This window comes from Cetorhinus maximus, chromosome 25 (assembly GCF_964194155.1).
Source record: "Cetorhinus maximus chromosome 25, sCetMax3.hap1.1, whole genome shotgun sequence".
Classification (NCBI taxonomy): Eukaryota; Metazoa; Chordata; class Chondrichthyes; order Lamniformes; family Cetorhinidae; genus Cetorhinus; species Cetorhinus maximus.
In genome coordinates, this window is record NC_135903.1 from 24891783 (window position 1) to 24912597 (window position 20815).

Genomic DNA, 20815 nt, shown 5'->3' on the forward strand with positions numbered 1-20815 from the left:
GGGAGGTTTATTCATTAAGTGGGAGCTTCATGCTGGAGGAATTCTCCTGTCTGGCAATCTCCAACGTATATGACCTGTGTCAGTAAATTCTAACACCTCCCCCCACTTTCACTATGAGCAAGAAAAAGCCAGAGATCATTATGAAGACTTGCTAGCCTGGGCATTCGCAGCATTATAAAAGTCCTCTGCTAAAAACTAGAGACAGAGAGGGAAAAAAAAGAAACAAAAGAGAAAACAGGAAAGGAGAAAAGAAACATACATTGGTTCCAGTTGACTATCCCTGCAGTCAACATGACAAATGCAGATTGATTCTATTAGCCTTGTTTTTGACATGAGTGCCTGCCTCCAGTTTCCAGTTTCCAGCTGAAAAGTTAACGCCTAGGATTTATCTGTGGGTTGAGAGCTCTGCTAAATGACACCAGTGGAATACCTGTGGACAGTTTTGCCAACACAGTCTGGACATCTGATGCATTGGATCATTTGGTCTACGCTTTGGTTATCCAACATATCCCAGTTAAGGGAAAATAGAGCACAGATGCAAACACAGACACACCCAACTGCAAGGGAATGGGGTGCAATGGAATTGTGACTTATGCCACCTTATTGCCGTTGCAATATTAAACATTAGCTGATCTCCCATGGCATAGCTTACAGTGAGTTACACTGTTGGCTTGGGATAGATACTGAATGTGGAAGCTGGGGCTAGTTACAAGTAACAACTGAAAGGTTTAGAATGCAATATAAAACATTTTTTCCAGCGGATACTAAATTAAGATTTAATTTTATTGGGAAATAAATAAACACTGTTTTCACAGTGTTCCCTAGTTCCAGATAAAAAGAAAAAAAGGCTTGCATTTACATAGCACCTTTCACAACCACCAGATGTCTCAAAGTGCTTCACAGACAATGAGGTGCCTTTTGAAGTGTAGTCACTGTTGTAATGTAGGAAAGGCATAGCCAATCTGCGCACAGCAAGCTCCCACAAACAACAATGTGATGATGGCCAGGTAACTTGTTTTTGTGATGTTGATTTAGGGATAAATATTGGCTAGGACATCAGGGATAAGTCCTCTTCAAAATAGTGCCATGGATTATTGACATCCATCTGAGAGTGCACATAGGGCCTCAGTTAAACTTTGCACCTGAAAGAGAGCAGCTCCAATGGTGCAGCACTCCCTCAGCAGGCTCAGCATTGAGTTTTGTGCTCAAGCCTTTGAACCAGAACCTTGTGGCTCAGAGGTGAGAATACTACCAACTGAGCCATGGATGACACTTATATAGCAAATATATTCCCCTCACCTACCACACTTATGTATAAATGAATAAAACTCTGCATTTAATAGAAGGGAGCTGTTGTAAAATGTATGTAGTTTGGTAGTTCTCACGAAGAGGTTCTGAGTCCTGTACAGTTTAACAGTAAGTGTTTATTAACTACTAGTAACTATATACATATACACAGTATTAGGCCTAAGCTAGGAGCTGTCTCCGCGCTTACCTTTACATACGTCTCTGTCCAGTACAAGACTGCCCTCTAGAATGGGGTCATATGTCCCTTTATATCACACTGTGGGCAGTACTGTACCCAGTCACACGTTAACCCTTTCTATGCCAAACTCTTACATTATACCTCCCCACAAGTCTTTAACCAACGTATTTACAATGCAATCGTGTTTACCTAACATATTTACATTACTTCTACTACTCCTCCTCCCCCCTCTCAGTCTCTGTGTTTACAGGTTCAGGCAGACTGGAGGCTTTATAGTTCTTCCAGATCTTGTCTATACAACAGTTGGAAGAGTGGTAGACTGTATTGTACCAGGTAAACCTTAATGAATAGGAGGCTATTTTGGATGTGATCATTCTGGCTTTTGGTTGGTTGATATTAATTCTCTTTTTTTGTTCTTTGGAGTTGAACCACTCCTTCTCATCTCCCCCTCTGGTGATATTGGTGGCCATTGATTTATCCTGTTCCTTACAGGGAGACTGAACTTGCAGCTCACCTATAGTGCTCATTCTGTTTTTTTTCCCATGTGCAGTTCACCCCAGTTGGGCTGGAAGGTGTCTCTTCCTATTGTGTATGTGTAACTTATCAATGGGCTCACCTTGCAGTTTAGCTTTCTGTGCAACAAGTTTCTCATTAGTTTGCTTCCTTGCCTCACTGAGGTTTACTGCGGTTGGCTGCTTCTCTGCATCATTCCAGCATCAGCTGGCTAACAGTTGTACTGGCCAGAGGTTGCACCATCTGTGCTGTGGTGTCGAGGTATCTTACCAGCAGGTGTTGGAGCTAGAGGTTGAGGTTCTTCTTGCTGTTGGTTCATCTCTTGGCTGCCTTCCACTCGAGGCATCATGGCAACCCTCTGAGTGGTTGGCTGCTCTGACCAATTGGGAGTTTCTGGCACCTGCAAAGAAAATGGACAAACCAGCTCTGCAAAGAGTGAAGACAATTCAGAACTGAAGTCCCAGTCGGGAGTATCTTTCCTGTTGGGGCTTTTGGGAATTTGTAGATCTGTGCAATTGTTGACAGAGGTTGTTTCGGTGTCTTCTGCTATTTTAAGAAGGTTCAGGGCAATACAGGCATCTCTGCTTAGAAGGGAAAAAGAGCTGGTTGCAGATGACGTACATGACTTCAAAGATTTGTTTGCCACTATACCTTAATGGTTCCAGAATCATGTCCATAACCAGAAGTCGGATTCCTCCAGTCCCATAGAGTGGGGGGTCTGTCGTTCGTAGCCTGAGGTCTCTCAGCTATGGTTCCTTGTCCAAGAGGATTTTAACACTGGCACCCATGTCCAATTGAAATGTTGTGAGATGACCATTAACCAAGATGCCTGTGTTCCAGAATGAAAATCCCTGATCTTTGATCTCACCCAAGAAGCACGGTTGTGTTTCCTCCTGGTGTGATACTTCGACTTTGCGAATTGTCTTGGGATCATCTGTGTGACTGAATTATTTTAGTTTTGCATAGCTTTCAGAAGTATCCTATGTGGTTGCAATTGAAACACTGTGCTGAGAGTGCGAGACATTGGTTATGCCTGTAGGGTCACTTGACTCCATTGGCATGGTGGTTACCCACCCTCTAGTGGTTGGTTAGGGTATTGTTTCCTTTGGCCTGGTGTGTCCCTGCTCCTCTGCTGTTTTACCAGCTGGACAGTGGGGTTTGCTCTGTGACATGGCTTGCCTTTGCTCTTTAAGACCGATCTGTGCTGTAAACAGATTTCAGATTACCTGACAATCTGAATGGCCTTTTCAAGGGTCAAATCTCCTTTTGCTTGAAGCATATCTCAGAGTGCCTCATCTGCCACTCCAACAACAATTCTATCCCTGATTAGCTCTGATTTCACTGTAGTCACAGCCTTCAGCCATTCTGTACAGTTCATTAATGAAGGAGTCAACACATTTTCATGGCCGTTGGACACATTTGTTAAACTTTGCTCTTTCAAGTATCTTGTTACTGCTCAGGTTAAAATATGTGTCAAATTATCTTAAAACTTTGTCAAATTTTCCTGTGAATCCATTGATTCCTTGTCTGGCTATTATATCATTGGCTATTGAACCTATCAAATAAAGCAACGTGTTAACCTGTTCAACTCCTGTCTCTTTGTCTAGCCCTGAAGTATCTAATGAATCTCTTTCTCAAAAGTTCCCAATTTTATGACTGGTCACTGCTGTGAAGGGGTCCAAACTGCTCTGGTGGGATAGACTTTTGATCCATGGCCATTTAAAATTAAAAACGTGTATAGCTTTAAATGCTGTTAGGAAATCCAAGATGGCTTTGTGCTACACTTCTTCTCAACGAGGTTTCCCATGCTTGTTGGTTTTGGCTGGCTTGGCTCCTGCACCAATGGCGTTGCAATTTCTGTGTTTTAAATTTTTAGCAACGACCCCTGGATTGGACATTTTTTTGAGTCTTCCCCACAGTATCTAAGTATTTGCGGGTCATGAACCATCCATTCTAGCTTTCGCGGGGTTTTTAAACTGCTGATTATTTGTTACTTAATTTAATTTCTTTTCATCTGGAGTGAGCTCAGCTGCCATGTGATCAGGCGCGAACTCAACTGTTCACAGTGCTTTTTAAAAAGGAAATTCTGACTGCTGCTAACTTAAAAGCTTTTTAAAACTCATGCTGGCCAAGAACTTAAGTTTTTAGCTCACCCTTGACTCTGCACTCTTTTGGGTATTGAAGCTGAACTTCCACGGGATTCAATTGCACCTTCTGCTGTAGTACGGAGTTATATTTCTGCCTTCTGCTTCCAATCCTGCTTCAGAGTTTCTCTCAGGTGACCTCCCTCTGCATCTTTGCTTCTGGTGCTTTCAATCAGATCAGAATTCTGCTCTTTGATTTTTCATGCTTTCGTCATTTCGGGGTCCAACCTCAAAGTGCCACCATGGCATGAGATGTGTGTAGTTCGTTAGGTTTCACAAAGAGGTTCTGAGTCTTGTATAGTTCAACAGTAAGTGCTTATTAACTACTAGTAGCTATATACATATACACAGTATAAGGTCTAAGCTGGGAGCTGTCTCCGTGCTTGCCTCTATAGACATTTCTGTCCAGTGCAAGACTGCCCTCTACAATCGGGTCATGTGTCCCTTTGCATCATTCTGTGGGCCAAACTGTACCTTTCAATGCCAGACACTTATACTACAGGAGCAATTCTTCAACATGAGCATTCATCCTTTTAGAGTGTCTGTCTTCAGGGAATGGGTTTTTATAGCAATGGTTAAGAAATATATTAAAAATGCTTACAGTGAGAGTATTGTGAATAGTTCTGTAGTGTAAGGAAGATGTAGAGGCATTGGATAAGGTGCAGTATGATTTACAAGGATAATACCAGAGCTGAGAGGTTATAGCTATCAGGAAATATTGAACAGGCTCCTTTCTCCAGAAAATAGAAGATTTAAAGGTGACTAGATAGAGTTCAGTAAGATTATAAAAGGGTTTGATAAGATTGATGTAGAGAAAACGTTTTCATATGTAGGGGAGACCAAAATTAGGGCCATAAATGTAGGACAGTCACTGATACATTCAATAGGGAATTCAGGAGAAACTTCTATGCCCAGAGAGAAGTTAGATTGTGGAACATACTACGACAAGTAGTCGAGGCAAATTACACAAATGCAATTAAGGGGAAACTAGATAAATGAGGGAGAAGGGAGAAGAATATGTCAATGAGGTTAGAAGAAGTGGGGTTGGAAAAGGCTTATGTGGACTATAAATGCCTATATGGACAAGTTGGGCCAAATGGTATGTTGCTGTGCTCTACATTCTACGCAATTCTATGTAATTTGCACTTTTCTCTTTATAGGCAATAATACCTATAGGTTACAATTATCACAGGGCTCTTTATTAATAGATAGGTTTAGCTTTAGGACTTGTATTCAGAACCTCCCTGCAAACCTGGATAATGGTACACTCCTTCCAGAATTTTCCACTGCTTATATGAGCAATTATTTTGAGTGCTAATTTTAAATAAAATACTGTTGCAAGCATGTAGAGTAATTATAGAATATAAAGAGTCCAATTTGAAATGACATTATTTGACACACAAGTAGCCTTTTATAAATAAAACCCTGAATAGAATAACCTAAACTCTGATACAACTGAGCTCAGAAATCAAAATAAGTTAAAGAAGTGCCAATGCCATGACCATTTAGAATACATTTCAACTTATCCTGCACTTGGAATTTCTCCACTCATCAGTATTCTCCTCAGCTGTACTTATCTTTCCTATTGTATTGCTTTGAAGTATAGACTACAGCGATGAAGGAAATCAGACAGACCAATCAGAAGTTGCTGATAATGAATCTTTAATTGGAGCTGTCTATTCTAATTCAAAAATTCAAATCAGATTCCCATGATGTTTTATGATCTTCCTTTCCAAATACTTATCCAGTTCCATTTGAAATGATTTTATGGTCTCTGCCTAGAAAGACCCTTTTGATAAAACGTTTTGTCTTTGAAGAGCCTCTGTGTCAAAGTCTTCTAACTTCCCCTTCATTCAGTGACACGCTCTTGTTATTGATTTGCCGAATGGTTGGTACTTGCTGTCTGTAATTGCAATGATCAATAAAATTCAACATGCATTGCCTTTATTTCCAGAGTCACCGCAGAAAAGGTTGAAGAGTTCATGCTCCACTTTGCTTTTGATGTTTTAAACAAAAAAATGTCCAATTGCTCGTAAAAAATGGTTTCCCTGGAGGATTACAACTGCAGCAGCTTTCCTGTGATATTCAGGAGTGGAGGAGGGTTGAGGCCAACAAACAGCAAGACTTGGCATGCTCTGTCAGTAACTAGATGTGATGTCAATCGTCCTTTTAAACTTTATGGTAAGAAATTTCCCATTGGCGAGTGGGGGTGGGGTGCGGGGCCCGCTCGCCGATGCGTAAAATGATGGGTAATGACATCGGGCGGAACTCCCGAGGTCATCCCGCATCATTTACATTTTCAGGTCAGCGGGGGTGCAGCTGAGTCAGCTGTGCACCCACCGACCTGTCAACGACCTATTGAGGCCATTCAAAAATCAATTAAGCTCATTAGTGGACCTGCCTGTCCAACCTTAAGGTTGGCGGGCAGGTCGGGAGCGCTGGCGGGCACCTGAAAAAGCAGGAAACCTCATCCACGGGCGGGGTGAGGTTTCATTGCTGAATCAAAAAATTAACAGACGCTTTTAATTAATGTTATGTCCATGTCCCAACTCATGTGGCATTGTGACATGAGGGGACATGGATGGTGAATGAAATTTTCACTGCAGTAACTTTTTTACTTTGGGAGCAGATCTCCCAAATCAGGGAGATCGAAGCACTTCACGCGCATACGCCAAGGAGCGCACTTCCAATTCTAGGAATCCCCCCCCCTCCCCCACACAGGAAGCACATAGCGCTTCCCTGTGGACGTCACACACTCACTCGCCCCAACACTTCCCCCCGCAACGGGGGGAAAATTTTGCCCTGTGATTTGTAGGCGCAAACATTTGCCGGGACTTGCAGTCTGCTGCCATTTTGAATCTTTTCAGCTACAAGTGATGCTATGGGAACCATGAACTCAAGTCTCAAGTTTCTCAAAGAAGCACAGGCCTCTGACAGAGACCATAACTGGAGGTATTTCAAATACTTGTGTAGGTAAATTTAAGAATGTTTGAAGTCATTATTGTGCTACAGGCCTTATTTCCATTACTAAATCCCCATCTTAAAAAACTTAAATTAGTAAACTAGATTAAATTATTAAACAGAGATTAAATAAAATAATTATTGTACGAGGTAAACTAATTATAAAAGGTAAAATTCAGCGAATACATGTGTTTATTTGATTTAGTAGTTCAATTACATATGGTGAGTAAACTATAACATTTATTGAAAAACATACTTTGAGTTTAAATGTTTGATTGGTTATAAATTGAGGCTAAAATTTAAGGTAGGACAAGAAGTAGCTGAACAATGAATGTGTTTTAAAGCACCATAAAGTGGAGACTAACTTACTAAATAGAATGAGCAACTTTACTATCAAATTGATAAACAACTTCATTATAAATTTGACCAGTAATTTAGTGAGTGGCTATCTGAATTGAAAAATGAAGGGTGAAGGTTCATTGGAGCGAGTTGGTTAAACATTTGGTGCAAAGGCATTTGCATGGACAGTTATGATATTGAGCATATTGAAAAATAATGCATGTTGGGATTAGGAGGAGCAGCTGGGGACAGTCAGGGGACTGGAAGCAGGTGGTCAGGAATGAGATGAATCTAAGCAGGTGAAGGAATGGAACAAAAAAAACATTGCGTGGTGGGAAGTGGAAGAGCTGGAGTTTAAGTTATTGGAAAAGTGCGCACCATCTCCAAGATGCACTGCAGCAACTTGCCAAAGCTCCTTTGACAGCAGTTTCCAAACCCATGACCTTTATCATATAGATGGACCAGGGCAGCAGGCACATGTGAACACCACCACCTCCAAGTCCCTCTCTAAGTCACTCACCATCTTGACTTGGAACTATATCGCCGTTCCTTCATTGTCACTAAGTCAAAATCCTGAAACTCCCTCCCTAACAGCACTGATAGCATACCAACACCACATGGACTGCAGCAGTTCAGGAAGGCGAATCCCCACCATCTTCTCAAGGACAATTAGGGATGGGCAATTAATGCTGGCCTTGCCAATGACACCCACATCCCATGAATGAATTAAAGTGAAAAGGGTTGAATAAATTCAATGGAAAAAAAAAATCCTAGGAATTTCAAACTCTAAAAGGTGTATTTTAAGATTAGGATTAAAGATTTCCTGTATATTAAAATTGATTTTTTAGGGTTCTGTTACATTATAAATATTAATTTTTGCAAGTAAATTTGCTAAATGTTATTCTTACCTATAAAAGTTTGGCCATTTATTTATATATAAAAACAAAAAACTGTGGATGCTGGAAATCCAAAACAAAAACAGAAATACCTGGAAAAACTCAGCAGGTCTGGCAGCATCGGCGGAGAAGAACAAAGTTGACGTTTCGAGTCCTCATGACCCTTCAACAGAACTAAGTAGAAATAGGAAAGGGGTGAAATATAAGCTGGTTTAAGGGGGAGTGGGGGGGGGAGGGGGGGGGTGTGGGGGAAGAAGGGCAGGGGGGTTGTTGGGACAAGCAAGCAGTGATAGGAGCAGATAACCAAAAGATGTCACAGACAAAAGAATAAAGAGGTGTTGAAAGTGGTGATATTATCTAAAAGAATGTGCTAATTAAGATTGGAGAGCAGGACGAGCAAGGTAGCTCTAGTGGGGGTGGGGTGAAATAAACCATGGGTGGAATACATCTTGAACTCCCTCTTCCATCCCCACCCCCTTTCCATTTCTTCCCCCTCCCTTTTGTTTTTTCCAATAATTTATATAGATTTTTATTTTCCCACCTATTTCCATTATTTTTAAATGTATTCCACCCATGGTTTATTTCACCCCACCCCCACTTGAGCTACCTTGCTCGTCCTGCTCTCCAATCTCAATTAGCACATTCTTTTAGATAATATCACCACTTTCAACACCTCTTTATTCTTTTGTCTGTGACATCTTTTGGTTATCTGCTCCTATCACTGCTTGCTTGTCCCAACAACCCCCCTGCCCTTCTTCCCCCACCACCCCACCCCCCACCCCCTCCCCCCCCAGCCCCCCACCACCTTAAACCAGCTTATATTTCACCCCTTTCCTATTTCTACTCAGTTCTGTTGAAGGGTCATGAGGACACAAAACGTCAACTTTGTTCTGCTCCGCCGATGCTGCCAGACCTGCTGAGTTTTTCCAGGTATTTCTGTTTTTGTTTTGGCCATTTATTTGTTGCTTGCTACTGTTGAGCTTGGTGCTTGCAATTTTTTTAAATTACAGAGTGTTAAGTAGCTGAAAGAATAAGTCAAGCAGTCGCAAACGTTCCAAGGAAGTTTACCTATAATTTTCTTTGTGTTTAGTTGTAAGAGATGTGTGACACAGGAAATGTGCCACCTGAAGTTTGACCAACAGGGAATACGTGCTAGACATAACTTTTAATATCTTGCGAGCAGACTCCCCATTGTCAGACACATTTCGATGAATTTCTGTAGTGGGTTTTCCTAACCTCTGACCGTAATTTTGGGCAAGAATTGGCAGGAACCCTGGAAATAGCCGTTCAATCTATTTCTGCAGATTTTCCACCAATATTCTGCTAAATTCACCGTGGGAGATCGTGAGAACTCTACAGAACTTTTACTACTTGATGTTTTCTAAGGACAGGAGCATTGTATCAAGCAATATAATTCTGCTGCTAAGGTAAAGGTGGAAAGCCACATTGTCTGTGAGCACTCAAGTTTAATTTCTCTTCACAATGCAGGCCAGACTTTACATTGTGATTAATGTGTGATTGATAAACTCAGTCACAGGTTACAGAAATTTCTGGGCGGAATTTTGTTGAGGCATCATTCGTCTTGCCTGCTGGCTGGACAGCCAGTGAGCAACCCAGGCTGCCTCTCTTCTTGAAGGCCTACTGAACTACAAACTGATCAGGCACTGGTGAGGCCTTCCCCTGGAAACAGGTCCCCACAGCTGAAGATTCGCTTACCGAGAGCTGCCGGCCATTCTAATCTGGGGACAGGGTGGGTGGGGGTTCAAGGGGTGGGGGGGGGGGTCACAGAGAGAGGGGTGCAGGTGTTCAGAAGCAAGGGTAGGGGGGTGGCTGGCTGACCACCCTCCTCCCATCCCAATGTCCAGTCCCATGATCAGACACTGAGCACCTTTGATCAAGGGACCCCCAAGCCCACCCGAGGTGACAAGCTGCCTGCAGGGTAGCAGCTGTCATGCACGTCGCATGGGGACTGGCCTGGGTTAATACCAGCGATGGCAGACGAGGGCCTTAAATGGTCCTTAACTGGCCACTTAGGGGTCTCAATTGGCAAAGGGGCAGGAAGGTCGACCATGGGCCTCCCTGCCCAGAACTTAATTCAGGCAAAAGGCAGGAAGGCGGAGGGGTTCGGTAATGCTACCATCCCACCAAAGGACATGCCTTTACTACCTGCAAGCTCGCCACCAGCGAGAGCATAAAGATTTCATCCTGTGACTCCTGGGTTAGGAAAAACCTCCTGGGGTAGAATGCCCGTCACAGGCAGCGGTGAAAAATGGGCAATATAAGTAAATAAGGATATTCAGCTGCATTGTGCTCAATGGAATTAAATAGCATGTGGCGCACCGAATGGGCAGTTATTCCGATGCCACCCATTTTGCGCCAAGGCTCGAGACAAATTTCCAGCCACAAATATTCCAAACGACTGCTTTTCTTTCTGTCCAGTTACTTATCAAATGTGACACCACTATTTGCAGCATGACACTTGAAGTGTGATGGAGAAATGTGACAGACAGAAAATGTGTACTTGTTTAACCGTTAAGTCAAAATTTTAACACTTTTTGTGCAAAACGTATTCCTTGGGTAGCAGACAGCCTGCTAAAAATGTTCTTCTAGTTGACCCTCATTCAGAAAATCCACACGTTTTCAGAGAAGCACTCAATTTCAGCAACACAGCTGATCTCTGCTCTTTGGTCCTGAATTCTGGTTCTATGATTGGGTGGAAATTGGAAGAAAAATGGAAAAAAAAAGCCCTGACTACCTTTGTTAGCTCTTTAGCTTCTACCCATGGCAATAAGGAAAAGAGTGTAGCTATAACTGTGAATCACTACTGTCACTATAAATTCATCTTGGAAAGAAGGTGTTATAACATATAAAATTCCTCAAACAGATTAAATAATTTTTGAATTGAAAGAGGGAGAAGGGCATTGCCATTTCACAACAAACTGGATTCAGTTTCTGCAGATAGCGTAGCCCCTTACTCGTAACCTCCCGAGAATCTGCAGAAGATAAATTTATGCTTTGTTTGCCCTTTGATGTGTCTTTTTTGTTAACATGCAGGCCTAGCGTCGAAGTCCAGCAGAGTCGAGTTGAAGAAGGACACTAGGGCCAGGATTTTTCAGTCAGTGGGTGGGGGCCAGGCCCGACACGCCGGTGCGTAAAATGACGCGCGGTGACGTCGGGCGTGCGTCCCGATGTCATCGCGATGTTTCGTTCGGCGGGTGTGCACCAGGGTCGCCTGTGCGCCCATCGATATTTACAAGGCCTATTAAGGCCATCAAGGAAGTAATTAAGTTCAACTTTACGCTGCCCGTCCAACCTTACGGTCGGCGGGCAGGCGAAAAGGCCAAGCGGCCTTTACGTCTTTTAGGAAACCTCATCCACGGGCGGGGTGAGGTTTCCTAAAGCTTTTAAAATTTGAATTAAAAGTTTTTCTGAAAAGTAAAAAGCACGTCCCATCTCATGTGACACAGGGACATGTTCCATTAAATTTTCATTGGTTTTATTTATTTTTTTTAACAGTCGCTTCGATCTCCCTGAGGTAGTTCTTTAATTGGCCCGCCCGCGTAAAATGGCAGTGAGGAGCCGATTGTGGCCACCACCCCAACCCACTCCCACCGAGCCCGCCTGACGCAGGAAAAATTCAGGCCTTGGTGTCAGGTCGGGTTCAGTCGGTGTTTGGGATGGGTGGGGGGGGAGTGGGAATCCCATGGGGGCTCAGGGGGGTTAGGGAATACCATGAGGGGTTGGGGGTGTTGGGGGAGTTCCATGGGCAAGGTTGGTCTGGGTCTTTACTATAGTTACGCAGAAGCTAGAAGAGGTTTTATTTCTTCTAACATTTTCTGGGTAACTATTTGTGTAACACAGCCAGAATCATCCGAAGTTTGCAATTTAAATCGCATTTTCGGATACGTCCCAGCACAGGCCAATTACCCAGAGGAAGTTTGGGCAATTGCTTTGCAAACTCTTACTTGTGAAGTTCCAAGAGAGATTGCCCAGTGGATCTTTGGGGTTCCCCCCCCACACCACCCCCGCTCACCATCCGACGCTGGGGATCGCAAAAGTTACAGCCCAGGTTTGCCTCCTTCCACCTCCATTATTGGAACAACCCTCAGGCACCTACCCCATGGGCTCATTATAGTTCAAAGCTGTACAAGCTCAACACAATTCTTTATTCTGTATTCTGTGCTGCAACCAGGTGACACTTTCCATTGCTCCTACCAGCCCTTCTTTATGGCCCATTGGTTATAATAACCAGTTAGCACCAACAGATGCTAAATTGTGCACAGTTTGTGCAGTGGACTCATAGTAGATGAAATCTAGATTGAAACTTGCCATAACCATTTGAATCAGCTGGACTCTTCATACCCATTAGTGAGAGGGGACATTCTGCTCATACCCTTTATTTTTATTCATGAAGCTTTGTGGTGAGTTCTCACCATTTAGCTGGATTTTACTTGCATTTACCACAGTTTGTACAGCCTGACTCTGGCTCATTCATGTTTAGCTCCTCACTATAACATTCAGAAATAGCACAAACTCCAACAAGCTCATTGAGGCTCCCCTCCCTCCACCATCAATAGAAGAGTAATAAAGAAGCATGCTTCTTTGAATAGACACTGAATGCAACATTAAACAGAGAAGTTCTTGCATTCATCTGTTCACTATCAAGATATGAAAAGCTTCCTTCAGCTGGAGTCCTGGTACAGGAGTTGCCACCCTGCAGCCAGATATTTACAGTGAATCTATATAGCGAAGAGGGATTGAAACTCTAAACATTATTAATTTTCATTATTTCATCAAATATGGTGTCAGCTATGGCTCAATTGGTAGCACTCTTGTCTCTGAATAACAAGGTTGCAGGTTCATGCCCCACTCCAGGGGCTGAGCATAAATATCAAGGCTGACACTCCAGTGCAGCACAGGAGGTGCTATATTTCAGATCAGGCATTAAGCTGAAGCCCCATTTGCCTGCTAACTTGGATGGAGAGCAGGGAGGTTATCTCCAGTGTCCTGGACAATATTTATGCCTCAGTCAACACCACAAAAACAGTTATCTAGCCATTGTCACATCAGAGTTTGTGGGTGTTTGCTGTATGCAAATTGACTGCCGCTTTGCCTATACAACAACAGTCACTACACTTCAAAATTACTTTATTGGCTGTAAAGCACTTTGAGACATGTAGTGGTTGTGAAAAGTGTTATAAAAATGTGAATCTTTCTTTTTTCCCCTAGCGGAGCAAAGAGAAAAAGGTTTTCCAATCGACCACCCTGAAATTTCTCATTGTGTGGAAACTCCTAGGCCCATTCCTGGGCCTGAAATGGGTGTGCTGTGCATCAGGCACACCAGCTTGGAATTCTGAGGCAGGCCTGATATTAGGCATCAGGACTCAGGCAGAAGCCGCCTGAAAGTAAGTCCTGGGAAATGGGTGATGCTGCAATGGGGAAGCGGTCAGTAGTACTGTGGAGTCAGGAGAGCACTCTCACTCTGACAAGGCTGATTTCTGAACTTCTAAAAGAAGTGCTACTTTTTTTAAGTTGCAACAGCAGCTAAATGTCAGCAAGGGGTCCTAAAACAGGTGTTATTCCATTCACCCGACTATGTAAGGAGTCTAACACCAGTTTCAGGCATCCATTGGGGACACCTGATAAATGGTCTAACCCAATGTCAGTTTGGGCAATCTTCATGCATATTGGGAGGTGGTCCCCAAAATTGGCCCATATTCCATGTCTGGAAAACAAATAGAAGGGCCGGGTTCTGCCTCAGAGCAGGAGGTGCATCTCAGGAATGAGAAGAGTTCAGACAGTGCATGAGGGAAAATAGGAGAGAAACTGCAGAAAGACACAAGATTACGACTAGAGGAGCAGAAGGAAGCAGCAGAGAAAACTGAACAGATAGTGACAATCTTAGTGACAAAGAAGTTATGATCTCCTTTCACTTGTTGAACATCAAGGTGGAGAGGGTAGGGAAGAAAGGTTTAAAGAAATGGTTGATAAAGTTGGGGTTAACATTCCTCTGGTGGGCGCTCCTGGAGTAGTGGGCAGAGGAGAATGAAGCCCCTGAGTGCTTGATGTGATCTAGCCAGGCCTGATGATAGGTGACTCTATCAGTTATGCACCAGATATGCACAAGTTTGCACCCGTTGAACAGGAGAGAGCATAGATTCCACCATGCCAGGAAGAAAGGCCTAGATGGGAGAGAGTAAAGGTTCTGTCATTAAAAAAGCACCAAAGATGAAATGAGAGAATATTTCAACAGATTGGAACTGCAGAAATATCACTGGGAATGGAAGATCAAATGCTAGGCAGTTGGCAGCTTGAAAATACAATTGTAGTTGACTTGAGGAAAGAGCTTTTCCAGAGGTAAATGAAAGAGGAAATGACAGGAGGTATATGGACATGGGTAGTGAGGGATACAGGAAGTAATTAGACAGACCATGGGAATAGAGAAGCAATATAATATGGCAAGGTTGAGGATGTGACCATGAATACGGATAGTTAAGTCTATATATAGGAAATGGGTTAAGCAGGGCAAAACATGGAAATGAAAGAGGAGAGGGCAAGGTGGGTTTAAATAAAGACTGAAAGCACCAACATTTAGCTGTCACAGTGTAAAAGCTGAGGGAGAAAATGAGGGAGGATATTGCAGGGAGGAATTCAGGAAGGGGTGTGCAGGGCAATTGAGAATGAAGATTTTGAAGGAGAGGTGAAAAGGGTGGATAAAGGTATGGTTTTTGTAAGAGTAGAATGTAAGAGATGCCAGGGTATGATTTGATGATAAGGGCCAACTTGATACCAAAGCAGTTTAAGCAGAGCAGCTGGTGGAAATATAATTGGGCAAGAAGCTTCAGCAAAGGGAAAGTTATCAGTATATATGAACCAAGTTCAGTCAAAGTCAGGATGTCTGTGCAATAGTCCACCATAAAGAAATAGATGGTAAGAGCTTCATGTTTCGATTACGAAATGCAATCATTACTACATATAAAATCTGGTTTGCTGTAGTCATGTGACCTCTGCCATGATGGAGTCCCTGCAGGCAGTCATCTTACATGCAGTTCAATACACTAGAGAGACTGTAGTCTTTGAATTTGTAACACTTTGTTTGTGAACCAATTGGCACTCTGGAGGAAAATGCAGAGAGGTGAGATGATTGTTGATCATGTAGAGCCCAAGGGGTATTGGTAGGTGGAATAAATAGGATGGTTTGATTAGCCCCCTACAGGTGCAATGTGTATAAAGTTAGGTGAAGGGGGGGGGATGGAAAAACTGGGGTTGCTGCTCAGAAGGAGATATCAATGGGGGCTCCCTGGAGAATGTCATTCCTAGTTCCCCTGAGAACATTATAAGGTAAGCACATGGTTGTAGATCAAGGGTCACATGTAGGCAGTTCGGGAAGGGATGGTAAAGTCCTTTCCCTGAAGGTTATGAGTGAATCAATTGAGTTTTTATAACTATCTGGAAGCTGTCATAGTGCAGAATTTTGCAGTCCACCACCAGCGGGTTTGCAGGCAGGGAGGCCCATAAAATTCCTCTTCCTAATGCCCTCCCACCCATCCTGACCTCTCCGCAATTTTACGGTGGAATGGGTGAGACTGAGGCTGGTCCACACACCCTTACCCCAATTGAAGCCCTTAAGTAGGCAATTAATAACAACTTAAGGATGGTTTCCCACCCGGCCTCAATTTTGAGGCAGGTGGGAGGAGTTCAAAGGCAGGGGGGATCCCTGGAAAGTGACCCTGCTCAGATTTCAGATGGGAAGGGGGTGGCACCTCTTTCAACATCGGGTGACCCACCCACACCCTCAAGGCCTACCACCTGTGAGAGCTCTCTCCAACCCCCCCAGCCTCTCCATCAACCCTGGGGCTACATTTCTCCTCCCCATCCTGAGACCATCCCTGCACTTACCTGGTCCTGGGCTCTGGGACTTTGGATCTGGGGACTGCCATTACTCCCAGGAGTGACCACTACTGCTTCTGGCGCTGATGGGACTACAGAGCTGCCAGCCAATCTGATTAGCCGGCAGCTCTCTGAGGCAGGACTTCCTCCTGCATGAGGGACAGAAAGCCTATCTCCAGACAAGTATCACTCCTTGGAGCATTAAATAGCTGCAGGGCAGCCTGTATCAGTGATGCATTCTATGCTGACTCTCCCAGAAAATCCTGGCCATGGTGACTTTTCTGATGCTGACCCACAAGTTGAGAAACTTATCAGTCATGATTGAATGGCGGAGTGGACCCGATGGGCCGAATGGCCTAATTTCTGCTTCTAGGTCTTATGGTCTTATGGTCTAAGTTACCAAATTTATTGATTTCAATCTTACAATGTGCCATTATGGGATATAAGCTCATGACCTCAGGGTTGCTAGCCCAGTACCATAACCACCGGGCTGGAACACCCTACTTAAGGCAAGGACCCAATTACACAAGATTCCACCTGTCAGGAATTCCTGCGGATTTGGGGATGGGTATTTTCCTTCATATCTGCCTTAGCAACACTGGATCAAAAGGGATAACTGTACAACCCAAGCGTCCAGCATTGTCGATGTGTCGGGGTTGGGGGGTGGTTGGGGGGACAGGTGGGTGGTGGGGGGGGGCACTGGGTGGGGTGGGGGGGTGGGGGGGTGGGGGGGTGGGGGAGCATTTAGTAACTGTAAAAAGACACACACAGCAACCAAGATCTGCTTCCAAATCCCTTCTCCGCAGTTGAGACAGGTGCCTCAATTGTATTGTTGTGAGTGTGGACAGTCACCCACAATATACAAATCCCCATTGATCCTAGGATTTATGATGGAATTTCTGTCCCAGCCAGAACTGCCTCTGAATCCACCCCCTGCCTTTGAACTCCTCCCACCTGCCTCACGGTAGAATTCTAAATCTCAGCTGCCAGAAGCACACACATCGAATATTTGGGTGAAATTGAGAGATGCTTGGGTGAGCTTTGGTTTCAATCCCTACATCTCTGATTCTGCTCTATTATCCTGTGCTGAAAATGAGAGCTTAATTTGAAAGCCACAGTGAACTTTCAGCACTCAAAGGGCTCATTTTATTAACTGCATCATAATACAACAAGTGAACTAGTGGAAATGCAATTAACATTTTTGTGACTTGTGATGGCATTATGATACAGGAGTGGCTGGTGACAGAGAGACGGTGAAAAGAAAATGCGCCTACAGCAGATATAAAACGAGGTCCAAAAATAGTAGATCAGTAGAAAATTTGCATTGTTTTAAATATCTAAAATAAAACCAGATCTTAATTGCAAGGTTGGTGCACTAATACCACCTGCTTCTATTAAAATACCAGCTGCAAGATACTCCCGTGGCTGAAGAAATAAGAGCCCCACTTGTTCTACATCAGGATATACTGCTATGGATTTCACTGTTACAGTATTTGCAAACTATTATTGTGAGTCGTAAGGCAGCTGGTAAACACGCAAAATGATAGTGACATTTGCTATTGGTGCTCAGGATCGTCAAGTAGAAATGGGAATCATGAGGAGGTGGTGGCACAGTAATTACTGTACGTGAATAGGTAATAAGCAGCGTTCTCTAAACAGAAAATAAAATAATCTTTGTTGGGAAGACTTCAGGTATCCATACATTTGGTTAATATTCTGTGAATTAGCCAAATTCAATTTAGGCTCACTTTGATGGGAGTTTTCTTGTGTTACTAACCATACAGAAAACCTGTCAGTCTGAGTCACCATAGCACACTTCAATGAATGTGATCTTTTTAATGTAGGATTTATTTAAAGGGACAGGCCAGTTGTTTACATGAATATGACAAGCAATGTTTGAGAAACAAGAGCTACAGATTAGTGGAGAGGCAATAGGTTAATCCACAAGAAACAATGTGGCTGATTAATTTTACAGGTTATTTTATTAATTAATTTCAGCAGTTAAAATGATTGCCACTGGCTATTACTGACAAGGACAATGTTTAGTATAATAGGTCCCCATATGCACAAACAGGGAAGTGAGCTGTAACTAAAATAATTACCATAAATATTGCTAAATTCTGGTAATTGATTAATCTTAAGATGTGTGATTTTATCTGATTTCTTCCACCTACTTTTTTCATTGTCTGTGCAACATAACCATAAACCCTGCTACCCCAATTAACCATGTAGCGGCAATCAGTGAGTGACTTCCATCTTATCAATGTTTTAAGAAACCTTGCAACTGTCAAGCTAACAATCATATCCGGACATAAGCTATTGCATGTTAAACAATACATTGTTTCACTAGTGTAGCCAGAGCACTGCCAAATGAGGCTGAATCGTACTCTCCAATCTCAATAAAGTTCCTTTTCATATAAGTCAACAATTCATCAGCACCGTCTGCTTAAAATGAAGCAGTTACAAGATCAACCACTGCCTCTGTGCACATAATGCAAACATATATACTTCTCATAAACTACTGCTCATTATCCCGTTTTGCCTTCCTTCAGGGAAAAAGGTTTACAGTTTATTCTCTGTGCTTTTAGATGTCAAATCAATAGCCCATTCATACTTCCATATATCTTTGTTTTAGTATGGTACTGGACCAAATGAATCATTTGATCTCCATTGATTTCTTTGTCTTACACTAAAAAGGATTTAATTATTGAGTGGATAAGAGCAAATTGTCATCAGACAGTCAGGATGCTAGAGCTGAAACAAGCCTCTTAGTAAGAATTTGTCTTGCTGAACAAATGGTTAAAAGGCTCAGTTGAAAAATACTCCGGCATCTACTCACCAAAAACCTCATCCGTATCACCTGCTTTTGTGGTAGACATGTTGCAGCTGGGACTGTGGATAAGAAAAGCAGGCCATCAGATAAGGGGCTTTATTTCTGGCCTAACACACAGGGCCAACTAAAATAATCAGAACAACTCTACTCCAGTGGAGCGACAGAGGCTGGCATGCAAGCTGCGAGCTCTTACGGGGTGGGGGAGAAAAAAAAAAACCATAATAATTAATCAGAACTTACCTGTGGCAGATTCACGGCATGTTAATCACAGCATCTCCCAACAACTGTACTCTGTTAGCAGGGCTCTTAATGATTCCCTTCCAGCAAGATTCCTTCCATCAGCAATATTCAAGGGATGTCTGTGATTCATTCGGGCAGGGGCACCTCAGCAAGGGAGCTGCTGATTTGGAGTGAGGTTCCCCGCTTCAACACATCCAGAATGGGATGGGTCCAGGGTCCAGATGGGAGGAGGTCTGTAAGTACCCGGAAGAGCCTGCTCTTTTGCTGTGGTAAGTCATTAACAAACACTGCTGCTCCCTGACTGTCACATTATGGATGCAGTGGTCCCTCGAGTGCCACTAAGACTCATTCAGTTTTCGGTGATACATTATTTTGTCACTCAACGGGAAAGATGATACAGCACGCTGACCTAGGGCAGGCAGTATCGCAGGAGCTTATTTTAAAAAGAAATTCACAATATTATTGGATCGAGATTATAAAAGAAGCTTTCAGCCTGTGCTGTACTGCACACAATGTTCTCAGAGCCACATTTGAAAGGGAGCAGGCACTTCTGGGAGGTTGACAGACCCTCTGCAATGTGTTTGATGCCTGACTCCCCAGAATGGCAGCTTGTTCACACAGATCATAATTGTAATTGGATGGCTTCACTGCTCCCAGATTCCAGACAAAATCAGTTTAACCCCTTCAAGCCCTAATCAGATCATCAACTTATCTGGCTCAACCGTCTGCTTTTTTCAACTGTAATTTGTCACATTGGGTGACAACCATGGAGTTGTTATATCGGTGATTACTGATTGAACGCGCTTATTTTTAAAATAAATCAGTCACAAGTAATTATGAGGATTCGTGCCCATTTTAATTTTATGTTCTGAGCTGATTTTCAGAAATAAAACAGAATTTGAGTGTTGATAACAACATCGTCAAGAAGTCCAGTTTGAGGGTGTGATAAAGCCTCTGAATGCAGACATATAAATAACACGCACTGTTCACGTTGAAGCAGCAACATCCTTCCTGGCTTAGTTGCTACTGTCAGCTGTCAATTCTCCTTGCTCACTCGATCAACCTTAATAACCCCTTCCAGTCTAGTCCGCTGATGATGCCATTCACACTTGCTGCTTAACAGGGAACTTGTTTCCATGAAAAAATGTTAGAAGCACAAGTCACTTTTCCCAGAATATTGACATGCAGAAGTAAGACATTGATATGCTTCAACTCTTTTTACCAAGCTCGGCACCGGAAATTACAACAGCAAACTCAGCCCTGTCGATCCTGGAAAATCCTCCTTACTAACATCTGGGAGCTTGTGCCAAAATTGGGAGAGCTGTCTCACAGACTAGCCAAGCAACAGCTTGACGTAGTCATCCTCACTGAATCATACCTTACAGATAATGTCCCAGTCATCACCATCACCATCCCTCGGTATGTCCTGTCCCTCCAGCAGGGCAGACCCAGCAGAGATGGCAGCACAGTGCTACGCAGCTGGGAGGGAGTTGCTCTGGGAATCCTCAACATC

General features: G+C 43.2%; 1 protein-coding gene across 1 annotated transcript in view; it reads right to left on the reverse strand.

Moving 5' to 3' along the window:
* samd14 (sterile alpha motif domain containing 14) overlaps positions 1 to 19757 on the reverse strand; it is a 229110-nt gene extending 209353 nt beyond the window's left edge. The window contains exons 1-2 of the mRNA XM_078529637.1: positions 19303 to 19757; positions 19069 to 19121 (exon numbers count right to left, since the gene is read on the reverse strand). Coding sequence (XP_078385763.1) covers positions 19069 to 19108 — 40 coding nt within the window. The 5' untranslated portion in view covers positions 19109 to 19121; positions 19303 to 19757. The remainder of the gene's footprint in view (positions 1 to 19068; positions 19122 to 19302) is intronic.
* Between the last annotated feature and the right edge of the window lie 1058 nt (positions 19758 to 20815).